Source organism: Microtus pennsylvanicus, chromosome 12 (genome assembly GCF_037038515.1).
Source record: "Microtus pennsylvanicus isolate mMicPen1 chromosome 12, mMicPen1.hap1, whole genome shotgun sequence".
In the NCBI taxonomy this organism is placed as follows: domain Eukaryota; kingdom Metazoa; phylum Chordata; class Mammalia; order Rodentia; family Cricetidae; genus Microtus; species Microtus pennsylvanicus.
The window spans coordinates 29,565,417-29,582,598 of record NC_134590.1 but is presented as its reverse complement, the minus strand read 5'-3'; the positions used below and the strand labels follow the sequence as shown (position 1 = coordinate 29,582,598).

The 17,182-nt window shown below is 43.9% G+C and overlaps 1 protein-coding gene across 3 annotated transcripts in view; it reads right to left on the bottom strand.

Annotated features, from left to right (window-relative positions):
- The window catches only part of Tec (tec protein tyrosine kinase), a 111,815-nt gene that overhangs the window by 8,136 nt on the left and 86,497 nt on the right, over positions 1-17,182 (bottom strand). For all 3 annotated transcript variants that reach the window (XM_075943117.1, XM_075943118.1, XM_075943119.1), the window contains exons 10-14: positions 9,337-9,391; positions 7,453-7,532; positions 5,055-5,188; positions 1,497-1,571; positions 202-373 (exon numbers count right to left, since the gene is read on the bottom strand). In XM_075943117.1, coding sequence (XP_075799232.1) covers positions 202-373; positions 1,497-1,571; positions 5,055-5,188; positions 7,453-7,532; positions 9,337-9,391 — 516 coding nt within the window. The remainder of the gene's footprint in view (positions 1-201; positions 374-1,496; positions 1,572-5,054; positions 5,189-7,452; positions 7,533-9,336; positions 9,392-17,182) is intronic.

Genomic DNA, 17,182 nt, shown 5'->3' with positions numbered 1-17,182 from the left:
TCAAGTCCCAGCACCCACATGATGGCTAATAATCATCTATAACACCAGGTGGATCTGATGCCCACTCTGGCCTCTGCAGACACTGCATACATACAATACACAGGCATACATGCAGGCAAAACACTCATACACATAAAAGTAATAATAATAATATGATATTAATAATAATAAGAGTGGTGATAATAGTAGAAAGAAACTTACATCATGACTTTAGCTTCTTCTATAAAATCCTCCTCGCACATGGCACCTTCCCGAATAGCTTTGATGGCTACTTTGTACTGGGCTCGCCACTTGCCAAGCCGCACCACTCCAAACAGTCCACTCCCCAGCTCCCTCATGAAGGTCAGCTCGGATGGGTTGATCTCCCACTTCTCTGTAAGACAGATGAGAGAAGGAGATCTTTAAGAAGAAGAGCAGTGTAAGTCTGTGGGGAAAAGAAATGTTCTAAGCAAGACCAACGCTATAGTCCTGGACAATACAGTAATAATGACCAGAAGACAGAGCGGCCAGGGAGAACCATGGCAGCAACGGTCTTAGCAGTGACATACTTAGCTTTTACCCATGGAAAGTTTTATATATATATGACAAAAAACAGAAAATCTAGTTTTACTATAAAGTATCTAAAAGCCCATTCTATCAAGGCAATACAAACAATTATATAACTTGCACCCAGAGAATCCTTGGTTAAAACCACAGGTTCCTCGCGTGGGCCCACAGGGTGACTCAAGCAGGGATAAGGCCTGGCGTCTCTGCCTTTGTCTGTGTCTGTCTCATTCATACACACATGTGTGAGGAGCACCTGTCTAAAGCCTGGAGACTGCAAATGTGCTTTCTCCCCTTCATGGATGGGGATGCAAAGGCAAGAGGGACAGAAGCATCTTACAGATTTTACAACATCCTATCTGGATGCCCAAAAGACACTCAACATCTCCAGGAGTTGTCTGAAACCTACAGTCTACCTCTGATTCCAGGAATAGCAGGGCCTCTCAGGGCAGACTGCCTATCCAGTCCAGGTACAGTCAGTTATTCCCGATGGCAAGGTTGCACCCTGGAGCAGGAGCAACCAGCCAGCTCCTGAGAACCAGCTTCAAGCAATAAAGACTTCTTCAGACTACGTTGTGGGACCAGATTTGAGATAATTATCAACCAGACCACACTTGACTGCTCTCTGCCCTGACCCGGTTCTTTCTCTGTTACAACCTTGAATGTGAGTATCCAGAAGACACCTTCAGTTCCTCTTCCCAGTACGCGATGTCAAGCCTCCTCTCTGCTTTTCACCACCCCTCATCTTTGGCTGACATTGTGAGACAGGTTGTCAAGCCCAGGCTGTTGGGGCCGCCAGGGCCTGGGCATTCGCTCTAGAATTGTGGTTCTAGCCACCACTTCCCCGGATGGTAGTGGTGGGGTTTTGATTCTGCACATCTACAGAACTATAATTGTAAAGATGGATTCTTTCCAAGGGAAACTTGCCAACGCAACTACAAAATGATAGTTACCATAGCTGAAGCCTGCCGTGGTGGGTGCGTTCTTCCCCTTCGTACTAACTGGGTACCGCAGCCTGGTGACAAGCCCTGAAACGTGAAGAAACTGTTGCAGGTGAACTTTATCTCACTCAAGCGACTTAGTCCAACGCTAAACAAGACGCGCGTAGGAAAAACTCATTCTCCTGTTATTGAAACCCCCTCTTCACGTACACACGGCACCACAGAGCATGCGGTCAGTCATGCCACATATTTCCTTTCAAATGCAGTGTTCATCTGGCACAAGGCCAGCTCCCTCTCTCCTCTAACACTGCAAAGGATATTAAAAGATTGCCAACGTTTATTATCAGGGACTTCATGATCTTTTCTAATATGAGAGCTGAACTATGGAAGATTATTTTATTAGTCTGCTAAAAATTAAAGTGAGTCCCCTGCTATAGCTCAGTGTTTGTGACAGCAGCATGGGAATCACGAGCTGGGGCGCTAGCAGTGAGGACTGCCAACCCCTGGAAACCCTTTCTGCCATTCAGAGCCCCAGAGGAGAAACCGGAGGCCCTCTTCCAGGAAAGCCCACATAGGTCTGCAGTTCCCACACACGGCACACCTCATCATAATTTAAAACCATATGTGCATCTTCATTGATGACTGTCGCATGTCTGCCATGCTCTCCTCAAAGGCTGGGTTGCTTTCTTTCATGAAGTAGGCACTAAACCCATGTCAGTTAAGTAAATTACGGCAGTGGTAAAAACAAAACAAAACATATAAGAGCACAAAAGTAGAAAAAGAAATATAATAAAAACAAGAGAATAACAGAACAAAGTTATAAAAAAAATTTGGAAGGAGAAAACAGATAAGAATTAGTTCCTCAGCAGGGCGTTGGTGGCACACGCCTTTAATCCCAGCACTCGGGAGGCAGAGGCAGGCGGATCTCTGTGAGTTCGAGGCCAGCCTGGTCTACAAGAGCTAGTTCCCAGGACAGGAACCAAAAGCTACGGAGAAACCCTGTCTCGAAAATAAATAAATAAATAAATAAAAGAATTAGTTCCTCAAGTTGGTTTTTTTGGTTTGTTTGTTCGTTAGTCTGCTTTGTTTTATTTTGTTGGTTTTTCAAGACAGGGTTCTCTGTGTAGCCGTGGCTTTCCTGGAACTTAATCTATAGACCAGTTGCCTCCAATTTAGAGATTCTTTCAGCCTCTGCCTGCCAAGTGCTGGGATTAAAGGCATATGCCACCACGCCTGTCTTAATTGCTCAAGTATTGGACATGGAATTACAGAACAACCTAACACCCACTTGTTGACAAGCACCTCAAAGAAACAGAACTCTGTTTCCATGCAAACACATAAATCCAACTATCAAATCATTGTTAGTCATGAAATTCAAGATGTGGAAACAACCTAAATGTCCACACAATGTACTGTAATCTGTCAATAAAAGGGAGTAGACACCTTCTCTGGCAGCCTGACTGTTTTGGGATTTCAACTTCCTTGGGATTTCCTTCCTGGGACAGGTCAGACTTGAGCAGAACCCACAAAGCAATCTCTAAGAATATGTTCAGTCAATGCATCATAGAAGAAAACAAAACACACAAAGAAAAATAAAGAACCCTGGAAATTCACAGTGTCCAGAATCCCCATTAGCTCCCTTTTCCCTAGTCATCACGCCTGGCTGCGTCTTCGTTTCCACAAGCAGACGAAGCAGAAATTTTGTCAAGGTAGATGTGTTAAGATAGTTTTCAAGACTGGGAGTTAGAGGGATTGTCTACCTTGCCATGTAGCAATATTACCCTCACATTGGAAGTAATTTAAGAATTAAACACAGACTTATAACTGCGCTGGGAACCTAACAATTGTGCAAATATTATGCAAGGTTCTGCATAATAATTCATCCAGCATACTGGACAATTCCCATATGTCAGGCCTTGATCATTTTTTGCCTTTTTTGATTATTTCAAAAAGGAATACACAAAACAACATGGACAAATGTAAAAATGTTACAACGCACCAAAACAAAACCAAAAATACCTATCACGGTATAAATGTATGAGTCTATTTCTATGAACTGTTCAAAACAGGCGAATCTACTAAGACAGAAAGTGGATTAGTGGTTGCCTGGGGCTGGGCTGGAGAGGGCTGGGCATGAGTAGCTGCTAACGGGTACAAGATCTCTCTGGGGGATGATGACAGTGTTCAAAACATTAGATTACGGTGATGTGATTGATGGCACACTGTAAATATTCTAAAAGCCATTGAACCCTGTATTTTAAATGTATGGATGCCGTGGTGTGTAAATTATTTACTTCTCAGTAATTCTTTCTGTCATCTTATGAATAGTAAATCACCTCACAAAACAGCAACACACTTTGTGAAGAGGGCCTCTGATTAACTTGCAAGTCAAATTGCACAGGTAGAATTCAGCAGCTGGCTACTGGACACCCTACTTGTTTGTCCCTTTAAAGTAAAAACTGCTGGAAACCCACTGTGGGCACCTTATTTTCCGCTGTTTGTTTGGTGTTGGGTGTAACACAGACTCAAGCTGTTGAAACAAACCTGTGTGCCATGATCCCCGATCTTCTGCAGCCTTCAGTGGTTCAGTTTACAGTTTCTCAGTGTTAGCAAGGTGCCAAAGCAACATGCGTTCTGAGAAAAGCATCCTTTTGGAATCTAGACCTTTTCTGAGGACAGTGAATTTTCTTTGCTCCTGGACTAGTATTGGAAGACAGCATACCTTGCAGCTGTGTAGCTGTAATGAACTTCACTCCCAGCTAAACATGTGACCATGTATTCTATGGAACGCCACTTAGGATGTTCAGTAGATTAGCTGTACTAAATAGACTTTCTACTTAGGGTATTTTCAACTTCTGAAGGCTTTATCACACATAATCCCACTATATGTTGAGAGGACTACACTCTGATCCTTGGAAAGTTTCCATGTGAACAGAAACCCTGGCTCATCTGAAAGCTTCTATGACCACGCTACACACGTCGTATTTGTTTGTTGAGGTGAGGAACTTCCTTATGTAAGCCAGACTGGCCTTGAACTCTCTGACTCAAGTGATCCTCCAACCTCAGCCTCCTAGGTTGCTCTTTCTTGTTTGTTTGTTTGTTGTTTTGTTTTTTGAGACAGGGTTGCTCGGTAGCTTTGGAGCCTGTCCTGGAACCAGCTCTTGTAGACCAGGCTGGGCTTGAACTCACAGAGCCTGCCTCTGCCTCCCGAGTGCTGCGCCACCACCGCCTGGCTCCTAGGTTGCTCTTAAAGTAGGCACATCTCTGAATTTTCATTTAGTGCCAAGGCTATGAGGTGTGAATATCCACATACATTAGAGACACTCACTCCTGTGATGGAAAAAAGTATTTCTATGAAAACTGATACAATTTCTGATTTTTCTTTGGATCTAGAATAATCTTAATATGCAATATTTTTACACCAATCATACTTGACACCTATCTTCTGAAGAATTCATCACCGTAGCTGACAGTGTGGTCACTAATGCTCGTGGGTCTTCACCACTCACTCACCTAAGAATTCATCACAGTGTCTGATCCCATGATCGCCAATGCTCATAGCTCACTCACCTGCTGCGTTGTGCTTATGATACTCAATGATCTCAGGGATTGACCCAAATGCATGCTTTTCCGCAAGGTAATATTTCTTTGGAGATGTTGCTGTTTCCTTTATGTGATAATGTCTGAAACCTGATGAACCTTCCCTATTAAAAAGACAAAACAAAATGCTGTATTGTACCAGATTGCGATTCTGGAACGTCACTCGCCGACGCTCTCTGCAGGGCAACCTCACTAGGATCTCTTCCTACTTGTTCCTTCTCTTCCCGACACAAATATGAATTTTCCCATGCTCTTAGCTTGTCGAAGTCTTGAAAGTGATAATAATAATAAATAATAAAGTCAGCCGCTTGCATGGGAACGAAACAAGAACATATACCATCTCCAGCCAGCAGCAGTAGAATTTTAATTTACTGTTAGCTTCTGCCCACGGAAACACAGACCTGCAATGCCTAGAACACCCTCCTTTGCAAAGGGAATGGACCAGATTTAAGAATGTCTACATTCTACTGTAGATATTGCTCTAGAATATAGATCATCTCTAGTCATCTCATGCTTTAAATTCAGGATGATTCATAATTGCTCTTGGGGTAAAGCCTGGGTTCCTTGGCCTTTATGTGATCCGGAGTCTGCTTCCACATCTCGGGTGCCTTCCCCTCCCTTGTTTCGGCTATCTCTGTCATTCCACATCCACTACAGACATTCCCTATGCTTCCCTGACCTCACCATGGCTTCTCTCGCTGCTCAGTTAGCAACTCTCTGTCCCTTCTCCCAGGTTTTTCCTGTCTTGCTGTAAGGTCTCAACTTAGATGTCACTTAAGAATAATTGAAATGCAGGATGAGTGGGATAAAGGAAGGTTGGATAGGGGAGCATGGAAGCACAATTCTTAGTTAAGGGAGCGACCTTAGGGCTGGCAAGAGACTTCAACCTAGAGTGGCTCCCAGGAGCCCAAGGCGATGTCCCCAGTTAGTTCCTTGGGCAGATGAGGATAGGGAACCTGAAACGACCCTATCCTACAGCAATACTGACGAATATCTTGCATATCACCATAGAACCTTCATCTGGTGATGGCTGGAGATAGAGACAGAGACCCACACTGGAGCACTGGACTGAGCTCCCAAGGTCCCAATGAGGAGCAGAAGGAGGGAGAAGATGAGCAAGGAAGTCAGGACCACTAGGGGTGCACCCACCCACTGAGACAGTGGGGCTGATCTATTGGGAGCTCACCAAGGCCAGCTGGACTATGACTGAAAAAGCATGGGATAAAACCGGACTCTTTGAACATGGCGGACAATGAGGGCTGCTGAGAAGCCAAGGACAATGGCACGGGGTTTTGATCCTACTTCATGTTCTGGCTTTGTGGGAGCCTAGCCAGTTTGGATGTTCACCTTCTTAGACATGGACGGAGAGGGGAGGACCTTGGACTTTCCACAGGGCAGGGAACCCTGACTGCTCTTTGGACAGGAGAGGGAGGGGGAGAGGAGTGGGGGGAAGGGGAGAAGGGTGGGAGGAGGGGGAGGGAAATGGGAGGCTGGGAGGAGGGGGAAATGTTTTTTTTTCCTTTTCTCAATTAAAAAAAAAGAATAATTGAAATGTGTCTCGGCAATATAACATTCTAACTGTTCCCTTCCTTATTTTCATGGTACCATGGCTGCCTATAGGCCTGTCTGCGGCCCTCAATAAACTACTTAAGCCTACTCTACTCAATGTAGATTCTTTTGTGCATAGCTCAGAGTGTAGTAGTTATCCAATGAATGTTACTAAATCTCCCAAAGTTATTCTCAACAAGCATGTATGCGTGCACACACATACATAGATATGAGAAACTACAGGGAAATTTTCTGGAAAAAAAACCCATAAGTACAAAATATAGCCAGGTTTTAGAAATGAAGATTAGATTTTTTTTTCCTCCTAATGCTGACATGGAGCATCTTACTTTGAAACTTAGAAACACATTCAAGCAACATAGGGAGTTCATAAAAAACTCTGAATTAAAAGAAAAATATGGGGCTTAAGTAGATAGCTCAGCAGATAAAATGCCTGCTATGAAAGTATAAGGTCATGAGTTCGGATCCCCCAGCACACCTATAAAAGCTAGATGTGCTGGCCTATGCTTGTAACTGCAGTGTTGGCACAGAATTGAGTGGTGGGGAGAGACTGACTGATCCCAAGAGCTCGCTAGCCAGCTAATCTAGCCAGTTGGTGAGGAGGTCAGAAAATACAATAAAATAAAGAAGATGGGTAGAGACACCAGTGAGGGAAACGCCTGCACGTCCATGTCTAGTCCACGTGTACAGTAGACACCGGTGCACCCACACATTCATAACACGCACACGTCACACACCCACATACTCCACACATAAAACGAGTAAGACAGCAAGCGCTTAAAACTAGAGCATAACAACTTACCCCCCAAACTTTGTGTACAGCGACACCGTGTACAAGCCTGGTTGACTGGAGTCTCTCACCATAAAGCCACCCTCTTTATCCTAAAATCCAAATTAAGACAGTCCTTTTTAAAATTCCAGTTAGTAAGGATGTGGCAAAGATTCAAGAGCTCAATCTTATCGTTTTATTATCATCCTCTGTGTAGCAAATCTTGTGCTGTCCACAAGAGCAGCCTAACAATAGAGCCTCTTGAGTCTGTCCGCCCACATGACTTTCTGCCTCACACTCCGGGGTTCGGAGATGACAGGGGCACACTCACTCTGTCCCAACTACAGTTTCTCAGGCAGACTCAAGTGGGCCTGAAGCTAGCGTGCCTTAGGGCCTTGGCAGAGCCACCAGGCCGGTGCCACTATGCTGTAAGCCCTGGGCTTGTGAAAACCAATCATTGAGACTCTCTTTCTGGGTTCCCAGTTCATAGCATTCTGCTGTGTGGTAGGAGTTTTCATCTCCTCTCAGTATCAGTTCCTAGCCACATAGCCTTTCTCCTGCAAATACCTCACGCTTTACAAGAATGTGTTAACCCTGGATTCCCCGGCAGCTCAGTGTCAAGTGTCACAATATAGAAAAGACGAGTAACTTCAGCAGAGATTCAAACATGCCAGCAATGTTGAGTGAGTAATGGTTAAATTCTCATCTGATTCCCAGTTGAAGGGCAAGAAATGGAAGATACACATTTTAAAGACTTCTCTACCAATGGCATCATATCTTATCTTTAGTTTTTACATTGTTTTAAGATGAACAATGAGTTTCATAGTTGAAAAGTAACTTTTGTTCTTATTCATAAGAAAGACAGTGGAATTAAGTAAGGCCCCACAAACCTATCTGATAACAATTAAAAACAGCAATCATGATCACTTCATTGGTTAAAAAAATTAACAAGAGCCACCATTTTGAAACCCGATTCTTTTTTAAAAAAAAATAATTTTATTTAACTTTATTTCATGTGAGTTGGTGTAAAGGTGTCAGATTCCCTGGGACTGGAGTTACAGACAGTTGTGAGCTGCCTTGTGGGTGCTGGGAATTGAACCCGGATCCTCTGAAAGAGGAGCCAGTGCTCTTAACCTCTGAGCCATCTCTCCAGCCCCGAAACCGATTCTTTTTAAATATGTCCTCATATACAAATGTATTTAATACTCAGACAGTCATCTGAATAACAGTCTTGTTTTTCTTCTTTTATTTTAAGATAAGGAAAGGGGACACAAAAAGATGAGACAACTTTCCCTAGGTCACCTGGTAGTCAGTAGCAAACAGGAATTTGAAGGCCAGGCTGCCAAGGTACTCGGCACCCCCTCTAGCTATCTCGGGGTGTGTGGTCTCTGGGAAGCCAGTCAGGATCCTGGGGAGTGAGGATGAGCCCTGTCACATAAACTATACTCACTACTCAGCCAAGCCTTGGTGTTGGCACCCAGAAGAGGCCTTGAGCTATCGCTAAGTAAAACAACTAGACCGTAAATGTGGGAGCTGTGAACCTTGGCTTCTTTCCTACTTTACAGACTGAAAACAACTGACTAAAACCATCCCAGAGGTCCCAAGGCAAGGAGAGGGACCTAGGCCCTCTCCCACAGCTCCCGGAAGCAAGCTATCTTACTGACTATGACTTTGGATTACAAGTCTCCAAAACTATGAAGTGATGAACTTCTGATGTTTGAGCCACTCAGTTTGTGGCTCTTCGATACAGCACACTAACGCTCCAATCCCCTCTTTTAAGGGATGCAAAAAATACAGCTTGCATTTAGATCACAGCCCCTTCAGGCTTTAGGAATAAGTATATGGAGCCACTCACGAAGGATTCAGTAAAATCAATGGATGCTGAAGTACAACGTGAAAAATGAAGGAAGCACTTACTTCCGTCCTGAGGAGCTGCTCGGCTTTGCTTCTGTTGGTATTTCTGCAATACCACCTGATCAGAAAGAGATCTTCATCAGATTTCAAGAATTATATTTTATTCTTGGTCTTATTAACAAGCTAATACTGCTTATCAATAACAAATGTAATAAACACAACCACGGTAAGACAGCATTTACATTCTCAACAGCAATAACATGTTTTCATGCATATGTCTCCAGACTTTTTCTACCCACATTCTCAGGAAGACATCCCACACGGGTTAAATGGAATCAAAGGCTACTTGTTTGGCATAACCTGGATTTGTCACAGGACAGCTTTGAAAATCAACACTATACATAGAGGCATGGAGGTACCAGATTTCATCAGCTCTTGTCATTCTACATAACAAATCATTCCCAATGACTACATGCATAGCAGGAAGGAATTTTACTCCAATGATTAATACATGCAGAAAATGCCACTTTACATTACTGTCTTTAATTCAAACTAAATCATATTCCAGCCCCCATCTCATCAGCTTGGCAGATCATCAGGTCACTGTGGTACCTGTTCACTGAATTTCATGGAGATCTCAAGTGTCAAGAAGGACCAACACTACAGAACAACCACCGAGGTGTTTCAGACTTTCTGATGTTCAGCACACCTAGACCCTTGTGGTCACCTAGTCACTTTGGTTCTGTGCTTTGTCTGAGCACCCACCCTACCTCCCCACCTGGTCCATACCCTGAGGCCCTGCAGATCTGCCCTTTCTGGGCCTTTGGGAAGACTCCCTCTGTGTATTGCTGGTTCCTTCCTCACCCCAGAGACAGTCTTGCCTTTGAGTTCCCCAGGATCATTCCTCCATTGACTATAAGCAAATGGGCCCCAAAGAGTTTGAATAAGAGTCTTCTCTGGACTTCAATTTTAAATTTGTTTTGTTGGACTGTCAAATACCTACAACTTAAAAGTCCCCAAGGCCTCTTTGGGCATCTGAATTCCCCACTGTAGTCTCAGCCTATTCATATAAGGCCCTGGTGTGTAGCACTTTTTTCTGAGATCAAAACGTTCCATCCTGCAGGAAGCTCCTTTACACAGAAGGTAAACAAGTATAAATAGCTTCAGGAAGTTCCTGAAATGGACCAGTTTCACTAGCCCCGGCATCCCCAAGAATAAACAGTAAAGATTGCTGAGAGTCCTCCTCAGACAAAACAAGCTGCAAAGAAGCCTGTCAGATAAGTTGCCCATTTGCCTGGAAAAGGCTGAAAACAACCAGGCTGACTGGAAGAGATCAACAGAGTCACCTGGAACGGACACTTTTCAACCTGCTGAGATGTCTGCACACTGTACAGTGTGCTCCAGGTTCCCAGCTCTTGTGAGCTGCCACCAGTGCTGGGGTGGGCCTTGGTGATGCAGCTGTCTTTGAGTCATCCCTGTTCCTGTAAGCAACCCCTCACCCATACTCCTGCAAGTAACAGCGATAAAACTCACTGATTCACCAAGCTGGACTTTGGTCTGTTGTTAACTGAGATGTGCGTGCGTGTGTATGTGTGTTGCTTCTCCCCAGGAAAAGTCTGTCACTCAACAGGCCTCTGGTCCCAGACACGCTGGACAAGAAAATACAAAGGCTCATTCTAATTGAGAAAAGCAAAATCACAATAAGTAAAACAAGACAAGAAGATGTTTGTCATCATCTGAATGTTTTAGAAAGCAGCTGTATGCCCAGTGAAGTTGCCACACACTGCATTGATGTCAGAGCCTGCAATGATGAACCAGGCCTGGGGATGAACAGTGTATCCATCACACTTCATGAAATGAGGCATGTTCAACCAAACTGCCATTGTGATCAATCCATCCCATCATGATCCATCCATTTCTTTTTTTTTAAGATTTATTTATTTATTATGTATACAACATTCCTTCCATGTATGCTTGCATGCCAGAAAAGGGCACCAGATCTCATTACAGATGGCTGTGAGCCATCATGTGGTTGCTGGAAATTGAACTCAGGACCTCTGGAAGAGCAGTCAGTGATCTTAACCTCTGAGCCATCTCTCCAGCCCCCAATCCATCCATTTCTGAATGCAATTGAAATACAGTGATAAATTAGAAGAGATTCTTTCTGTCTCTAAAGCTTTTCTATTAGTATAAGAAATATTTATCAGAACCCAAAACTCTCATAAAAGTTACTCAAGAAAAGGTAGCACTATGAACTAGCACATTGCTCGAGGTTTGAAATTTTGATTTGTCAACAAAACAGAAGATCCAGTTTCACATCTTCCAAATGAGGGCAAGAGAAGGAGGGTTCAGGTACAGAAAACAGGGAGAGCTGCCCTGTGGCTTTAAAATGATAATAAGATACCCTGAAAACCAAAGAGGCCCCTTCCTCACAGTATGAATTCCAGACCCTGGGAAAGGACGCAGGAAACCAGAGAGTTAAGGACTCTACTACAAGAAGCAGCTCCTTGAAGGCCGGGCGGTGGTGGCGCACGCCTTTAATCCCAGCACTTGGGAGGCAGAGGCAGGCGGATCTCTGGGAGTTCGAGGCCAGCCTGGTTTACAAGAGCTAGTTCTGGGACAGGCTTCTTGAAACCGGTTCTAATGAGTTGTTTTCTCAGCGTCTGCAGTTTCCAGCAGAGATCTTTCCATCCTGGGGACATGCCACAGTTTCTTCCCACAGTGTGGGCCGAGGCCTGTGTGTTAGCAGCTTGGAGACCAGAGTGGCACTCCTGGGTGGCTGTGAAACCTTTCGTCATTAGGGCCTTACAGGAAGGTGTGTCATCAGAACACACCTCTGAAGGGGAGCAGAGCATCCCTGAGCCTTCCTCTCGGCTTTCCGGTTATGACGAAAGCAGGTTTGTTCTAGGGTATGCTCCCATCGTGACTTCTTTTCTCACAACAGTGCTAAGACAATTGCATCAATATATCATGGAGCAGAAACTCCAAAACTGCGAGCCAAATAAACATGTTCTTGTTAGGAGGTATTTTCTTACAGTGATATGAAGCAAAATAAGATAAGATACAAACCCAGACCCTGCAGGGTCTAGTGAGTAGTAAACAAATAGATGAATTAACTGTTGATAGCTAATTTGTAGCAGCTCTTCTGAGTCTTTCTCCATCTGTCTCATTTCCCTGTCCCCAGACAGTGGGAAAAGAACCACTGACGAATTCATTCTGTCAAGAGGAGCACACATGTGAAGAATGTGAAGGAGCCTGCAGGGCATAAGGAGACGGCGATGCCGGGGCACAAACCTCCCCATTAGGTGTGGCGATGCCTCGTTAGAGTTTAATACCTTTTGCTGAAGGAAAGCTACATTTGGAAACAATGCCCAAGATTTATGGGCAATTTGTCATCCTTTTCTCAGGCATCAAATACCCCAGAATGAGTTAGATTTTCACATTGGCTAGCTACCCCACAACCTTCCAGAGGAATGGAACCTTATCGGCAGTGTCTGAAGGAGAGGGAAAAGGCGGGGTTTGAGAACACCCTGTCTTCTGCAACCGATGTAGTTCTGTCAAACTACGACCAAGTTTCTCGGGGAGGATGAGTAAGAGTAATGCAAGCAAAAAAGGCATGAAGGGAAAACACAAGCAACCAACCATGTGTACGTCTTTGGCTTCTCTCTATTCCGTTCCTGCCTCCTCCGCCCATTCAGAGCCGTTCCTACAAATTCTGTTCCTGCCATCTCATTTTGGCTACCTTTTTTTTTAAATATTGTTCATCAGGAACACCTCCCTCTGAACATCCTAATGAGATTCTCCCCTTTTTTCCTTATGGGAACCTTTAGACGGTTCTGAGCCTTTAAAATCCAAACTGTTGGCAGAGTCTAAGGTCAAACTAGGTTACTGACAATGCTGGTAGTCCTGGGTCTGACCAGGGACAGCAGTGGCCTGGAATTGCTGGTTAGCCCCAAAAACCAGAAAAACAGTTGATTCAACGTCTATGAGGCCATGGAAGATACATTAGTAATGAGCTGTGCTAACACCCCCCAACTTTACACCCCCCCAAAAAAAACCTGAACAGAACATAGGGAGGAGAGAAGCAGAAGACCCTGCCTGCCTACTTTGAGGACAATCTTTAGCCTCACCACCTTGTCCCTGGCACAGAATGCTGAGGGGGCTCTCACACCGAAGTCATGGAGAGGAGAAAGATTCTTCAGAGAGATTAAATTTCCAAGTGACAAAACAACCAAAACAGTCGCGTCCTAGTTACAAACCACAGGGCTGAAAACCCTTCTGTGAAATCCCGTGAGTCACGAGGAAGCTTCATAGTTACACCAGGATTATCTGGTTTCCATGAACGGAATTATCAGTTCATTCTTGGTCCCATCATTTCAAATCAGTGCAAGTTTGAGCCTTTGGCCATCTTCCCTGTTTCTAAGGATTTTATTATATTTTCCTAAGATATATTTAAGAGCCAAACCATCATACTTTACACAATCATCTATCACAATAAGGAGCTCTCAGAGGAATACACAGTCAGGCAACTGTCTCTGAGGAACCCTCACAGAGCGCACTTAAGAGACCTAACCCACTCTGACTCTGGTAGCAAATATAATCTACATCCCAGCCCAACCCCCAGACCACAAGAAGCAGGCAACCGTTCTAGAGCACTATGCTATAAACCTGTACTGCATGTCACTGCACAAACGGTATGGACACCACAGCAGTAAGCATTTATGTATCCACATGCACAGAAAAATATTAGACAATAGGAGTGCTCCAGCTCCATCACGGTCCCAGGGGGAGATTGTCAGGCACACAGTTTGTTTTGGTAAAAGTGCTATATGGTACATAATTGTACACCATCTATATTTCCACTTCTACTGTCACTTTAAGGGATGATGCCACCGATGCTGGGACCTTTAGACCCTGTTGGTCTTCTTTCAGATTTTGAGGTATGCTCATGCGGTCACAGTGAGATGGTAGAGCAACAGCTTGTTCCTTTAAGGAAGTGAATGTCTATTCACATCCTACCTCAGGAGGACCACAGAGGGATTGACACCCATGGGTCATGCATTAAAATCTGGCCACACACTGCCCGTGGGCACAGAAAGTACAGCTTTTCTGTAAAGGGGTCAGACAGCATGCATCGGGAGACTCAACAAAGTTCACACGTGCATACTTTTGAGAGATGATTGAAGACAGCAAGGAGAGGCTACCACAGTTATTTTACTATTGCATGGATACCTGAAATAACCCAATAATTCCCAAATAATAAAACAATCATGTTAATTATTATGAGCCCATATACTGGTTGTAGCCCTTGGGCCTCACCCGACACTAGGACAGTGCTAAGAACTCAGCAAGTGTTTTATACATTTATGACTGAATGAGCTATACTGCAGCTATGAAAGTATTTTCAAAGACCATTTAATGGCAGGAAGAAAAATGAACACATAATGCACTCATTGCTTGGTGGAAAAAGAAAAGAAAAATATCACTAATGTTGACAGAGGTCAACTCTTGTTCATAATATTTTCTTAATAATAGTATTTTCTATTTTCAAAGTTTTAAAAAGCTATAATCATAATAGACTGTTGTTTTCATCTGAAAAAAGAAACAATGAAACATTTTTAAAGGCTCCTCTGGGAAATGTTGTTCCCTTACCTTGAATGAATGGACAATGATATTTATTTCAAATTCAGCTGAGCTGTGATTGTTCAAATCCAGTTCAGCTGTGTTTGCTTATATAATGGCATTCACACACAATATATTCAAGGAAAAGGCCATGTTGAGATGAGTCTCGAGTTTTCACTAAGTCAGGCAGCAGAATTAAGGCTATGTTGGTGTTACGGGAGGTCCTCCCACTCCTCCAGCCTATCGCCGCTGAGATACCAGCCCCTTGGGGTGTGGTCTCTCTCCCTTTAAAAAAGCGGCCACTTCCCTCTCCTCGCTCTCTTCACTTCCTGCTCCGCCGGTGACTTGACTTCCTTCCTGGTTACGCAGAGGGCTGACAGTGATCTGTAAGTTTTTTCCCCTTTAAATAAATATCACCCTATTAATCATAATCCCAAATTGGCATTGTTTGTGACTTACGCCTTCATTTGGCGCCCAACGTTTGGTTTTAGAACCTCTCCCGGCTCGCAGCCGCGAGTTCGGCTTGGCGGCCGGAAGTTCGGCTTGGCGGCCGCAAGTTCGGCTTGGCGGGCGCTTGTTCAGCTTGGCGGGAGCAGTTGCTTCCTCAGCCGCTGCCTGTGGATTTAAACTCCACAGGCCCGCGAAGTCTCTGCCCGCGTGATTTGCTCTTTTCTGAGTCGTTTTCAGATCTCCCTTGCAAGCACAGCTCTTAAGTGGCGCGAACCAGAGCACGTGGTTGCTGAAAGCTGCAACCCCTCAGGGTGACTCTGTCACGTGGAGGCATAAGCGGCTTCCAGGTTGCTCTTCCCTACCCCTGGATTCTGGTTTCTGGTTCCATCTCTGGAATTGATTTAATTACATTTACTTTGTTGAGCAACTTACATTTTCCAGTTTTTAACAAATACTAGGCGGACTCTGAAACAGGACCGTGTTTTCGTCGAGACTTGGCAACAGCGCCACCTGCTGGATAATAGGTAATATGGCAGTTCTCGTTTCCAACGCGAATTTTACTGTTCTGGTTACCAATACAATGGGTTATATCATGCAAGGTTTATATGACTATGGGGATAACTTAATTTACTGGTTATTAGGTTTCAGTATTTTTTTGCATATTCTATCATTTAGGAAGATCATGGCACTCCTAAGAACCATACAATCTTTACTAGAAACTCATGCAGGTCAGGAGATTAAGGATTCAAAAGAGACAATAATAAAGACAATAATAAGAAGACTTGAAATGATTGAAGAAATGATTGGAGCTGGTGAACAGAGTAATAAGGCACAAGGACAGGATACAATGCCAACACCAGCTATTAGAACTGGCTTACCAAAGGTTTTAGCAGCATACCCTATACTTAATTCTGACAAAGCGTCAACTTCTAAAGGCTCAAAGGGAGTCAGAGAAGCTAGATGGACGCCAATAGCAATGAATGATCTAAAAGAAATTAAGCAAGCTATTGTTAATTTTGGCTTGCACTCTGCATACGTAAAGGAAATGATAAGGACTTGGGCTTCTAATGCTAGAGCTACCCCCCATGATTTCCATCAGTTAGTGTCTGCAGTTTTAGATAATGGACCTTCCTTGATGTTTGGAATTTATTTTAGAGAAGAATCCAAACATATGGAACAGCAAGGAAGAGCAAAAGGTATTGAGGTTTCCCAAGATCAAATTCTTGGTGCAGGAGAATATGCTGATCCACAGGTCCAAGCTCTTTATGATGATGAAGTACTGTGTCTATGTCACCAAGCAGCTTTAAATGCTTGGAATAGGATACAAGATCCAGCAAAAAGGGTTGAATCATATACCAGAATTAGGCAGGGACAGAGAGAACCCTTTATTGACTTTTTGCAAAGATTAATTAAGGCTCTGGACATAGGGGTAACAGACCCAGAAGCTAGACGAATACTTCTTGAATCTCTAGCTTTTGAGAATGCAAACATAGAATGCAAAAAGATAATTGGGCCTTTAAAGTCTAGATCAGCACCTATGGATGAATGGATTCAGCATACGATGAATGTTGAGACGTTTAGCTATAACGATGAATCTTGGGTAGGAGAAGCGATTTCCACAGCAATGAGGAGACATCAAACTGCCAGGTGTTTTAATTGTGGTAAATTAGGACATCTGAAAAGGGATTGCAGGCACAGAATTTCTAGGAATATTATCTCCTCTGGGAATGACAAAGATAGGAGACCTAGGCCTTCAGGTATATGTAGGAGATGCGGTAAAGGCCGACATTGGTCCAATGAATGCAGGTCAACAACAGACAAACAAGGCAACCCGATA